Here is an 11,915-nt window from a genome sequence, read left to right as displayed (position 1 = left end):
CTCTTTCCAATCTTTGAGGTTTTTCACAATGCCATTTTTGTCTGTGATTTTGTCCTTTTTTTAACATATGCTCATGGAAACCTCTAAATTGTAAGCAATTGAACTACGTAAAGACAAGTATCTTACTAACCTGTCCTGCAAACAGTCCGCAGACACCAACAATGCAGAGGATGTTGAAAACTGCTGAGCCAACAATGGTCCCAACTCCTACATCTCCATGAGTGATAAATACACCTGCAGAGGGAGCAAAACATACATAACTACCTCTGTCATTGAATTTTAGGTCTCTCAGAACATGTACTACTTGTGAAGTAGAGACTGTTTCAAAGATTACCCAAAACGTGTTTCATAATTCAGGCTCACTTCTCTGTGTAATAATTTGGTCTTTTAGTCTAGCTAGCTGTGGCTTAGAACCTTACATGTATACTTTCAGTAAGTGATTTCTTAACTAGTTAGTTCAACGGTAAGTTCTGTGTCACAGCTTAGTTTCCAGATGTGTCACATCCCTCAGCCTGCTGGCCACACTGCTCCTGGTGCAGCCCAGGACACAGCTGGTTTTCTGGGCTGCAAGTGCACACTGGCTGCACAGTGACAGATCATGATGAGCTCATCATCCAACACCCCCAAGTCTTTCTCCTCAGGGCTGCTCTTAATCTATTTCCAAATATATCAAATTACTTCTCAAGGGAGTTCAATAAATCTCTTCTTTTGCGTCCTGTGCTCAGAATCAGACGTTCCTCTCTGTGTTTTGAGAGAAGACTCACAGTTTCATGAGATATTTTGAGTAGTTAATGATACCATGAACCACAGACTAGCTGACAGCTGCAATTGCTGATTATAAATTGTCAGAAGAATGGGTACCTGTGCTTGATCTGCTGCTGACTTTTAACAGCAGATCTCAAAAAAGCTTGTGTGTGGGCTCCATACCTATAACAGATGCAAACAGTTCTGGGGTGGAGCTCCCTGCTGCCATGAATGTGGCTCCAGCAACATCTTCACTCAAATGTAGTTTCTAGAAGAAAACAACTGGTAATTTCAGCACTGCTACTGTATTTACATTGTGGACTTCTACAGTTATGTATGTAAATGAATAGTCAATTGTGGCTAACATGGAGCTGATTAAAGAAAAGTATCTCTGCAGATTCAAAAGGATTGTAAACATCTCATTGTTTTCATTAATTTACTTCTGTAACTCTAAACACAGTCATTCAATTCCCCAAATCTTAGGGCTTCTAAGATTCAAAAATGAAAATTGGTAACAGAAAAATACAACCTTTGTGAATAAATCCTACAAACAGCAGGCTTGATTCTGACTCCACTTTTCAGCTGTGTTAATCAAAAGTAAGTCCTCTGCTGACACAGATAAAATTAGTCCAGTTAGACACAGAGAGGGCTCTGCATGGTAGAGAGATCTATTTTTAAGATGGTGTCTCTTAAGCTCTAATAGGATATAGGTAACTTAGAGCTCTCAGACCAGCAAAAGCACGTGCAGGTCCACAAGTGGGCTGCATCAATTTAGCAGTCTGAAGATCTTTCCCTTGAACTATAAACATGGTTTTATGGAGGAGTTTTTTTCCTTTTTGAGAGTCTCTAGGATCATGTTTAGTACATTATTTTTCTTCCAAGGACAGAAAAGTAACTAGTGACAAAAGGAGAAGTAAAAAAATCCTGTATTTTTCAAGCAGTTTGCCTGAAAACATCTTAAGCTGATAACAATGGCATCCTACACTTCTTGACAAAACATAAAACATAAACACAAATATGATCTATTATCAGTCATACTGCTGCAGGAGCTCAAACCTAAGTGTGCTATTGGAACTCTTGGTAGCTGTTCAGATGTTCAGCAGAATGTGAGACAAAATGCAAAGATTTTATGAAGGATCAGTAACCAGTAATTGGTACAACCAACTGGTATAACTTAAATATGGTGTCTAAGGTGCATGCTGAATACTGAACATCTGGAAAGGGAAAGAAAAGATCCCAACTGAGCATTTTACTATTTCCTTATTATTCTATTTGTTCTTCTACTGATGAGTGTAAGCTTATAACTCTGAGTAACACCAACAGGTATTTAGTACATTTAGCAATAGGAAAAGAGACTTTTAGACCAGCTACAAAAAACCCCAGGAGTTTTTCAGAAAATGGTCACTCTTATTTTTGTTTAAAAGCAAAGGAAATGAGATTTTCATTTTGAGTTTAAAAAGGATTCAAAATCTACATTTATATTACGTATTTATTTTGTTCCCCAAAATCATACTCAACACAACATTTACATGTCCTGTCACAATCAACTCAATTAGAATCCTAAATGTAATTTTGCAAAGTCCTCTCAAAAATTAGTTAATGCCATTATGTTACTTTTTTTTTGCATATAAGATTTTTCATTCTGATTCCATATCCAAGGTACATACTTTTCTCACACATTTTCTCTTTTTTCCACTTTATGCTAGGGCCACATATTACTTCCTTTCTCCTTGCTGACACGGTGGCAGATGTGCAATAAGGTTTGCATAGCCACCACATTAATTTTTCTATCTATGACATCTTTCCTCAAGTTCCTTTTTAAAAAAGGAGTACAATAATAAATCCAACCTATCCATAACCCATACCTCTTCTATTTACATGCCTCAAGTATTTAAGAGTGGGTTTTGCCATCTGATCTCATTAAATCTTTAATTTTTTCTGCTTGAGTGTGGCCAGAGAAACAAGTGTGCACAGAGCACTAGTTCATTTTTTTATGGGAAATAATATCTCTAAATAATATTCTCTAAATAAATTTCTAAAAGAGTGATAATGTTCGTTAACATACCTCACAAATTTTCTCTAAGGATGGAACAAAGAAGTCATCACATACTATGGCCAAAGCATAAAACATATAGAGAGCCTGTAAAGAAAATAAATTCAAGGAATACTTTAGATTTTTTCTGTATATGAAAAGAAAAAAGGTAATGCTACCTTTATTCAAACTAGCAGAAATACATAGCTTCACTTTTTATTTCATTCCAAATAAAAAGTCTCCCTGTTGATAAATTTATGACATAAAAGCAGATTTTTGAATCTAAGATCTCATTTGGAGCATTTGTCAGACCCTAAAATATGAAAGGCACCACACTTCAACAGAACAGGATGTCACAACACATTTCATATAATGAAAAGTAACAGGTAAAGCTACAAAGTTATGTAGTCATCTTCTATATTTTTAATTATCAGACCAAATAATTAAATAGAAAGTAAAATCAGGCTGATTAACAATATTCAGAAAATATTTACTCCTGGAAATAAGTGGACTCTGGCCATGGATCACTGCACCAAAACGCTTAGAAATTATCCTGGTTCCCTGCATAGGTGTGATTCTCCCACTGTCCTATGCAGCTTTATGTGCTGTGCCCATGCAGTGGGCTTTATCCTGCTGCTGTCCATCAGACAGAATTCCTTTATACTTTACTTTCCCTGAGCTGGGAATGAAAAACTGGAGCCTGCAGACCTCACTTGCTTTGTTTTTTAATACAATAAAAAATAAAATTCCACATGATATTTTCTATATTTCTTCACGGTTGCTTTAGGGCTTTTTAAATTATAATTGCATCTGTTGCACAGAGGCAAAAAGAAAGAGATTCAAGAAACTTCCACATCATGCTTGATGTCAACAATGAAGGAATCCCAAACTCTATCTATATAACATGAAATACAAGTCATGTGATCCATTCTGCCAGGATTTTATCTCTAAGAGGATGAATGCATAGGTACTGCAAATTCAGACTTGCATCCTTTTCTTAAATCATGGAGTCATAGAATCATTTAGATTGGAAAAGACCCTTAAGATCATCATGTTCAACTGTTAATCCAACAACACCAAGTCCACCACTATATCATGTCCCCAAGGTGTTACCTTTTAAGAAATTGTACTCATATAGATGCACTAGAAATACTGAAATAAAAATATTAAAAACTCACTGATATATACCAAACTCTACATAGTAAGGTCACTATGATGATTAACATGTTATTAAAAAATAAAGATAGAATAAGTAACATACAAGGAAAACTAAAATGAAGCACGGTAGAGAAAAACTTACAGCAATGATATGAAGCAGAATTCCTCCTTGCTGACGTTCTTTATTTGTAAATATATCTTCAGGAAACTCATTAATGGCTGAAAGAAAAACAAACTTTTTTAAAAAATGTACACAGCATGTAGAAACGGAAGAATGAAAAACAGGGAAGCATCTGCAGAAACATATGACCAGACATAATCTTCTGATGTATTACATTACATTTTGCCATTTCAGAATCGAATCTCTTTAGTGCTCTGTAGTGACACTGTGTAATCACAGTTGACACTCTCACAGGAACACAGTACAGGATAATTCACAAACTACTGGTCAAGATGTAGCACTCTGCAATGCTCTAATCTATTTTATATGTTTTATAAACATTTTAAGATGCCAAGAAGCACATATGCATGTAACAGCCAAGTAGGTTCCTTGTAGTAATACACTGCTATATATAATGTAATATACTAATACCTAGTATAAAAAAATACCATTCCCTCCATGTAGTATCATTCCCTCCATGAGAGTGGGATACCCTTCTGGAATAATACTGAAATACCATCAACTTTAAGAACTTACCGTCAGCTACATTAGCTGACAAAAGCAAACTTTTTCAGAAAAGTTACTCCTTACCACAAGAAAAAATATATGCTAAATAATTAGTAAGCACACAAGGCATGTGTTTTTTAATAAATTCTGCCTATTAAAAACTAATATTATCTAAAGTGATTAGTAACTAAAAATGCATTAAGGAAACTTTAATGGAGTGGGAAAAAAGACCCAGATCTACAGCTGCTTCCACAATATGGTTGTTCTTACATTCCTGGTTGAAATTCCATGCCCCCATTGGCGCATTCAGGACACACACACCATTCACACTGCAGCCCCCATTTTTTGCAGCCCTCTGTCTCCTCCATTCAAGCTGTAGCTGTGAGAACACACCTAGGACAGCCAAGAACAGAGCCCTGGCCTGAGTCTCTAGCAATGAGAACAGGACCCTGCGCATGAGGCAGATCTTTCCACATAACTTGATGCAAAGGTGTGCAGATCCCATCACAGGTGTTTGTGCCAGAAGTGCCATCATCCCCTTACTGCCACCACATGGCAGAAGGAATATATCCCTGCTCCCTACCTCGGCAAACTGGATGTGCCATCTGGGAAGCCATTACCTACCTGGTCATCTCATTCAGATGACTGTGTAATATTTCACAGTATGATGTTAAAAATGGTTAAGGTAGTATAAACTGAAGTTTTAAGAAGTATGAATAAAAATCACCATTTTTTCTAACCTTTCTAAGGTGACTTTACTTCTGTGAAGTTAATACCAAATAGGAAATCCAAAGTCCTGAGGACATCAAACGTAAGAGCCAGAAAATAAAAAATGAGCGTAGGCATCTAATCACAAAACAAAAGCAAAGCAGCTTCAGTGCTAACTGCCTTGCTTCATAGACAGTGATAACACTATATTCTGCTGATAACAGCATTACTAATAAATAACTACTTGCAATGAACACCTGCTTGTCTCACAGAGGTAATACTACATGAACTAACATGAAGACAGCTTTTCTCAAAGATAATGCTCCTCTCTACAAAGAACTCATGGTGTGTATTTTTTCTCACACTGAGACAATTCAAAATCTTCTATAAAAGTCAGGGAAATTAAACAAACCTCTGGAGCTTGGTGGACAAGATTTCTTCCTTAATGAAATGGCCACCTACTAGTGAGTTCCAAGGTACAGTATGGAGTTTTACTGTATAAACATTTGCTGTCTTTATGGCTTTATTATCCAAATGTTTGATCTAACAATCATCTATAAATTCTGTATATCTTAGCTACATGCACTGTTCTTTATTTACTAGCTGTATCATGGCTTTAGTATCTTAAATTATTTGTTTTTCTTCCCTACTGCTGTGATAACCTGGTTTCTCAGGAAAAAAGCTGTTTGGATTCCCCTGGGTCCTATTTTAGGCCTGGGAATTCAACAACACTTAGCTGAAGGGGGCAGTGGCATTCCCTCATCTGTATAAGTTGACAGAGGGAATATGACATTATCAGAGTTCGAGAGAGCAGTCTGCCCTCGTGGTACATCTGATACATGTGCACAGCAAGGCACTGCTCTGCTTCACACAGAGATATTTTCTCATGTATGGGAGATGGAGTTATCTGTCTGCCTGAGTGGGAGCTACATCTCCTTAGTTTCTACTGAAAGGAGACAGAACAGATGGGAGAAGGAGATTAAATGAAGAGCAGTACATCTAATGGGGCTAACCTTTGCCAAAAAAAGGAGGGGAACATACACCCATCATCTTAAAACCAGATAGAAATACAGAAATATTTATCCTGCTGGTACTGTTGCAAACTCATGGGTCCTGCAGCTCATCTTATCCAGCACAGATCTCAGGAGGAAGGGAGGGCACCAAGAAAGCCAAGTCTATATTGAAATGGCCATCAATCTGTTCCCTCTCTCCAATCATTAAGTGAGTGGGAAAACAAAAGCACCTTCTCCAGTTACAACTTGGAGGGGACACCACCGCCTTCTTCTCTGAGTCACGGACATAAAAAAGTCCTTGCTTATGGCATGACAGAAAGCATGATTCGCCTTTGCTAAAAAGCTCTGGCTGAGCTGCCTGTGGCTGGACAGCTATACAAGGCATGCAAAGAGCACGCCTGAGAACAGAATACAAGAGCAGCTGCAGAGCATAAGCTGCCTGCTTGGCTCTGGAGAGAAGAGCTGGCACGGAGCAGCTGGGGCAACCCCGGCGTGCCTGTGACACCTGCCCTGACGCAGGCTGTTAGCAGATTAATTCTGGGTACCCTGAGAGCATTGTTCCCACATGCCCTACCCATACCCTGACAGGCAGGCTGCCAATGAAGTGAAGTTTCAGAATCCCCTAAGCCTGACAACCATCTCAACAACCACGTGGATCTGTGGTTTTATAACCTGCATTGACATGTGATTTCTTCACCTTATTAGCAGCTCATTTCCTTACAACAAACATGCCAAGTCTTAACACCTGCTAAGTGTTCAAGCCTGCTACAACTCTTAAGGTTTTTCCTGACAGGAAGAATGGATCTGTAGGTTTTTGAAGGCTATGTGCAATCAGATCTGCCCTTGCAGGAAGGGGGCTAGGCACATGATGAACACAAAAGCTCTGTGCCCCTTTTCATGCCTACATCTTGCTCCTCTGACACTTCAGGCCCTGCCATGGCTACAGATTGCAATGCCTACCCCTTCACCCTGGCACTCAGGGACTGCTGATCATCACACTCACCCAGAACAGATGTGTAAGGGAATGAAGGATAGACAGAAGACAGAATTAAATACTTAAATTTTACCCCTTAAATAACCATATTCACAAGCTAGCTTGAACACTCAAAGTTTGTGTCATTTGTTTAAGCACTGCAAACAGCTTTAGGCTCCTCTGCACTAAAGTATATTTCTGCTTGTGCGCAATTCCCTTTCACATTCCAGACCCTCATCTTCCCCAGGCTTGGTGTTGTGTCCATACACATGTAGTTGTGCCTCAGTGACAGTGAACAAACTCATCACTATGTGCAGAAGTGAGCTTCTTTGTACCTGTCAAGCAAATGCATGCATCATTACCTGGTGTCAGCAGCAAGATATCAACAGTTTGTGTGACAGGAGTTTTCCAACAGATTCACGGTACTGCAAATTGCACTAAATTATAATTCCATACTGATCTGCTTCGAAATTTGTTTGAAAATCATCACTCCTTCCAACAGCATCTCCCTGAATGCAAGAACCCTATACAAGCTGAGTTGCAATGAATAGGATAAGTGTGTCTTAGAACTAGTCTTGCTTTTAAAACATTTGTGACTTTAGCCCACACTGCTCTTCAAAATCAGTGCACTGGGAAGATTCTGACAGAAAGACGGTTAGCAATTTTGAAAGCATCCTTCCATATTCTCTTTACCATGAATGTCAAAAGGGTCAGATCCCTGCCATGTTTCACCTATTACTCCAGGTGCTGAAGTGGTACAGTCTCAGGAAGACAGCAGTGACCTCAGTACATGTAGGCACACTCAGCTAATCCTCTTGCACAACCTGTGCACTGTAAATATTGTGATAGTAATTGTGTACTTGAGAAAAGAATTGCAGGTAGCTTTTGCTCATAGAAAAACATTGACTTCAGTTATGTAATGCAGTATTAATACCAGAAACAAAGTCAAACCCTAAGATCTTACCAACACAGTGAAACTAGTTTACTCAAATATAAAATGTGTCATATGGAAGTCCTCCTTTTTAATAATACTTCCTAAATTAGATGTAATGGATTTGAATAGTCACTAGAAAATCATAAACGTGCCATAGTACATTGAAGGCTTTTGGGCTTTTTTTCACAAGCTAACAGGCCCTTAACTCTAAATTGGCAGTGAAGAAAAATGGTACACTCAGCAAGCATATTTAACCATGAAAGCTGGTAACACACAAATCTTAACAGGACCAAAGAAGAAATAAAGATCAGTTCACTGATCATGTCAGATGCACTCTGGATAAAGTAGGAATTATCAAGCTTTAAGCTCCCATTCCCATTAGACAGCTGTTTCCAGTTTTCTGTAGCAGGATGACTTCAGGATTTTCCCTCACACTCAGTTCAGCTTTTGCTGTGTACTAACCTAGGCAGCAGTCTTACAGCAAATCAGGAACAGGTTATTCAAAGAAATACACATGTTTATTTGAAAAATTCTGCAAGGATGCTTCTGTAGAGAAAACTCTTTAGTAAAGTTGTCTCATGGATTATACTACCTGAGCAACAATAAGGCAACAATAATAATCCAAATGAAGTGCAATGAAACTATCTGAAACACCACCCAACTTCTTTGAGAGGCATTTGTGCATCCATGTAAAAGTGTGTGATGCCAAAGATCAAGCTTTCTATTTACAGGCAAAGCACCATCTGGCAGGAGGCACACTAAGCATCCTCCTCCATACCCCTCACCTCATAGACAGTAGAATTATGAGCAAATTTTATCTCTCTGGTATATTGATTCAATTTACATTGCTCAACCAAAAGAGAACTCCCAAGTGCAATCATATGTGCAAAGGAAAAGTAGCTGGTTATGAAGCAAATAACTGACTCAACTCTCAACCATGACATCCATTTAATGTATGATTGTTAAGAACGGTATTACTTATGAAATAGCCTTGAAAATTCTCTTTCCATCAGTATGAAGATATGAAAATATCTATACAAAACTGGATTAGCTACAATAAAAAGTAGAATTAATAGCTTATTAAATCCTAGACTTACATTGAGTTTCTTCTCTCTTTTATAAAAAAAGTATTTTGACTCATTAAGTTGATATTAAACAATGAAAAAACACATTAAAAATTATCTATCAACCAAAAAATTAAAAGGCAGGATGAAATCCCAGTTCCTGATCTAGGGGACTCAGTGAAGACACAAGAATACACAAGTACTGCAACATGAGGATGCATCCACACACCAGAGAGCAGCATTTCGTGTATTAACCTTTGTGTTACTAAAAAAAAAAAACCTCTAAAAGGTTCCCAAGGTTCAAAATAATGTTTTGCTTGGTTTTTTTCTCCCTAGCCTCCAGACCATTCACACAATTTCTGAACTGTTCTAGCATCTTCTCTTATTACAAGTTTTCCACTAAGCATGAGTGTATTCTTCAATATGCCACCTATGGACTGCAACCCTTTTATTTCACACATCAGATTCCTAAACCAGGGTGTTAAAAAAATTTCCACCTTCTCCCCCTTTTCACTCACTTACTCATACTCTGTTTACACTACTCTGAGCCAAGGCTGGCAAACAGTTCAAACACTGCCAGGGTCCAGCGCTGGTGCAGCTTTTTCAGATATGACATGCCATTTCCAGGCTCTGGGGGGCTAATTCTGGTTCTCAGGACTGAATAAACACCATGGAATAATGTGAACAGCTTAAATTGTACTACCTCTTGACTGTCCTATGAATTAACTAAAGACATCAGTTATTACCAGTAAATAATTCTATCTTCTACGTGGAATTTCCTGTTCTGAGCTTCATACATTTGACACTCCCTCTCCACCTTTCTCTCATTTTTTGCTTCCTGAAAGTCTGTCGTTTCTATGGTCTACAGCATCTTGTTTCATTTGAAGGAGAGAGCTCTTCGGCTGTGTCCTTTTTAAATACAGATAAAAAGTGATGTCCCTGGCAAGATCACTACCTTTTGGAAAAAGGATAATGACTGGATTAACAATCAATGCTGTGACTCACATAAAAAGGACAGTTATTAAAAGGTCAGGCAACTTTTCAGCCCTTCAGAAAAGAATCATTCCTTGTTTTTCACAGGCAAACCTTCCAGCTGCAAACAAGCTGGAGAATCAAACATCACACTGAGGTTTTGGTATCCTCAGCTCAAGCTCAACGAGGTCTTGTTTAGAAGTTTTTTTACTCCCAGGCTCAAAAATCTCTTCCAGAACTAAAGGATGGAAAGTATTTATGCTAATTGTTCAGCCTAATCGCTTATAAACTCAGCTTATTCACCTCACAATAACACCAAGAAGAGGCTGCTTTGTCTGACATGCCAATAGCATCTTCAAGGGGATTTCACTGCAGGTCTATTCAAAAACTGTACTGCCAGGGGAAAAATGACAATCTGATTTCTGTAACAATGGGCTTTGAAATCAACCAGACAAGTTGTAGCATGTCACTGAAAAAAGTGTAATGCAATTTTAAGACACTGTGGACTAGTGACCCCCTTTGAAATGACCCACTCCATTTGGCACAAAAGGACACTTCTACACATAGTGGGTATTAACTCCCCAGTTGAAATATTTTTTTTAACTACTTTAACAAATATTTTTACAGAGTATTCACTGGAGCTGCTCTTACTTATACTGTTGCATTATGCCTAATGAATAGCTTGACAATCAGAGCAGACCACTCTCTCTTCCTTGGTTCCCAAAATGACTCTGTCAGCAGGCTGTATACAAGGAACAACCACCACAGAAGCTGCCCTTGGCAGATTTCCTCACACTACAGAATTTCATAGCAGGGAGAAAATCTTCCTTGTGCTGCTTGAATATGCAAGCAAGAGGGATCAGTTAAGTGAATTTAGTCCATGGTAGAAATCTTCTTTTCTGAACATCTGAAGACTTCATTTGGCACAGGGATGCATTATTAGTCTATTCCAACATTATTCCATTGGTGCCACATGAACAATGGGATCAAAACTGCCCTTCAAAAAGTAAAAGCTGGCCATGATGGTAGAGCTAATAAGAAAGACAATTACATTTAAGAGCAGATATAAATGAAGTGACAGGAAATATCTTTCTTTATAAAATATCACTGATCCTGTTCCATGAACACCTCTGCTTGCAAAATTACTAAAAAAGTACTTTTCTGTACAACCAAGTTCCTTCTACCCACCCTTCTTCAGTGAATAAAATTGGGTGATTACAACCTCCTTACATGTATTGGGGACAGACCTCAAATAACACAGAATATGGTCTATTACCTGCCAGGTACACCCTCAGTAGAAGTGACAACTACATCCAAATGGCAAAATTGACTGGATCCAAGTCAGACCACAGATTAGGTTTGAACTGCTAGTAGCCAGAAAAGCTACCATGTTACTTGAAAATTGAACAGATCACACGTAGAAAACACTGAGATGAAATAATTAAGCAACGACAAGAGCTGGCACAGCAGCTATCATTGAGAACAGAAGTGCACTTTAAATGAAACTCTGGTATTGTGCCTTCAGTACAGTGAATGCATAATAATAAGCTTTTGAATCCCTTCTACTTTGGTAAAAGCTTCAGCATGGCTCATTTAAAAGCAGCTGTATTGGCACACACCATTCTTTTCCCCCAAATGCATAGAAAAGGA

At 38.3% G+C, this 11,915-nt stretch overlaps 1 protein-coding gene across 1 annotated transcript in view; it reads right to left on the bottom strand.

Annotated features, from left to right (window-relative positions):
• The window catches only part of SLC24A4 (solute carrier family 24 member 4), an 84,023-nt gene that overhangs the window by 32,137 nt on the left and 39,971 nt on the right, over positions 1 to 11,915 (bottom strand). Inside the window, exons 2-5 of the mRNA XM_031066172.1 lie at positions 4,077 to 4,153; positions 2,810 to 2,884; positions 928 to 1,012; positions 131 to 234 (exon numbers count right to left, since the gene is read on the bottom strand). Of these exons, the coding sequence (XP_030922032.1) occupies positions 131 to 234; positions 928 to 1,012; positions 2,810 to 2,884; positions 4,077 to 4,153 (341 nt within the window). The remainder of the gene's footprint in view (positions 1 to 130; positions 235 to 927; positions 1,013 to 2,809; positions 2,885 to 4,076; positions 4,154 to 11,915) is intronic.

Source organism: Geospiza fortis, unplaced genomic scaffold, assembly GCF_000277835.1.
Source record: "Geospiza fortis unplaced genomic scaffold, GeoFor_1.0 scaffold23, whole genome shotgun sequence".
Lineage (NCBI taxonomy): Eukaryota > Metazoa > Chordata > Aves > Passeriformes > Thraupidae > Geospiza > Geospiza fortis.
The sequence above is the reverse complement of the archived record's forward strand: the minus strand, read 5'-3'. Positions and strand labels throughout refer to the sequence as shown.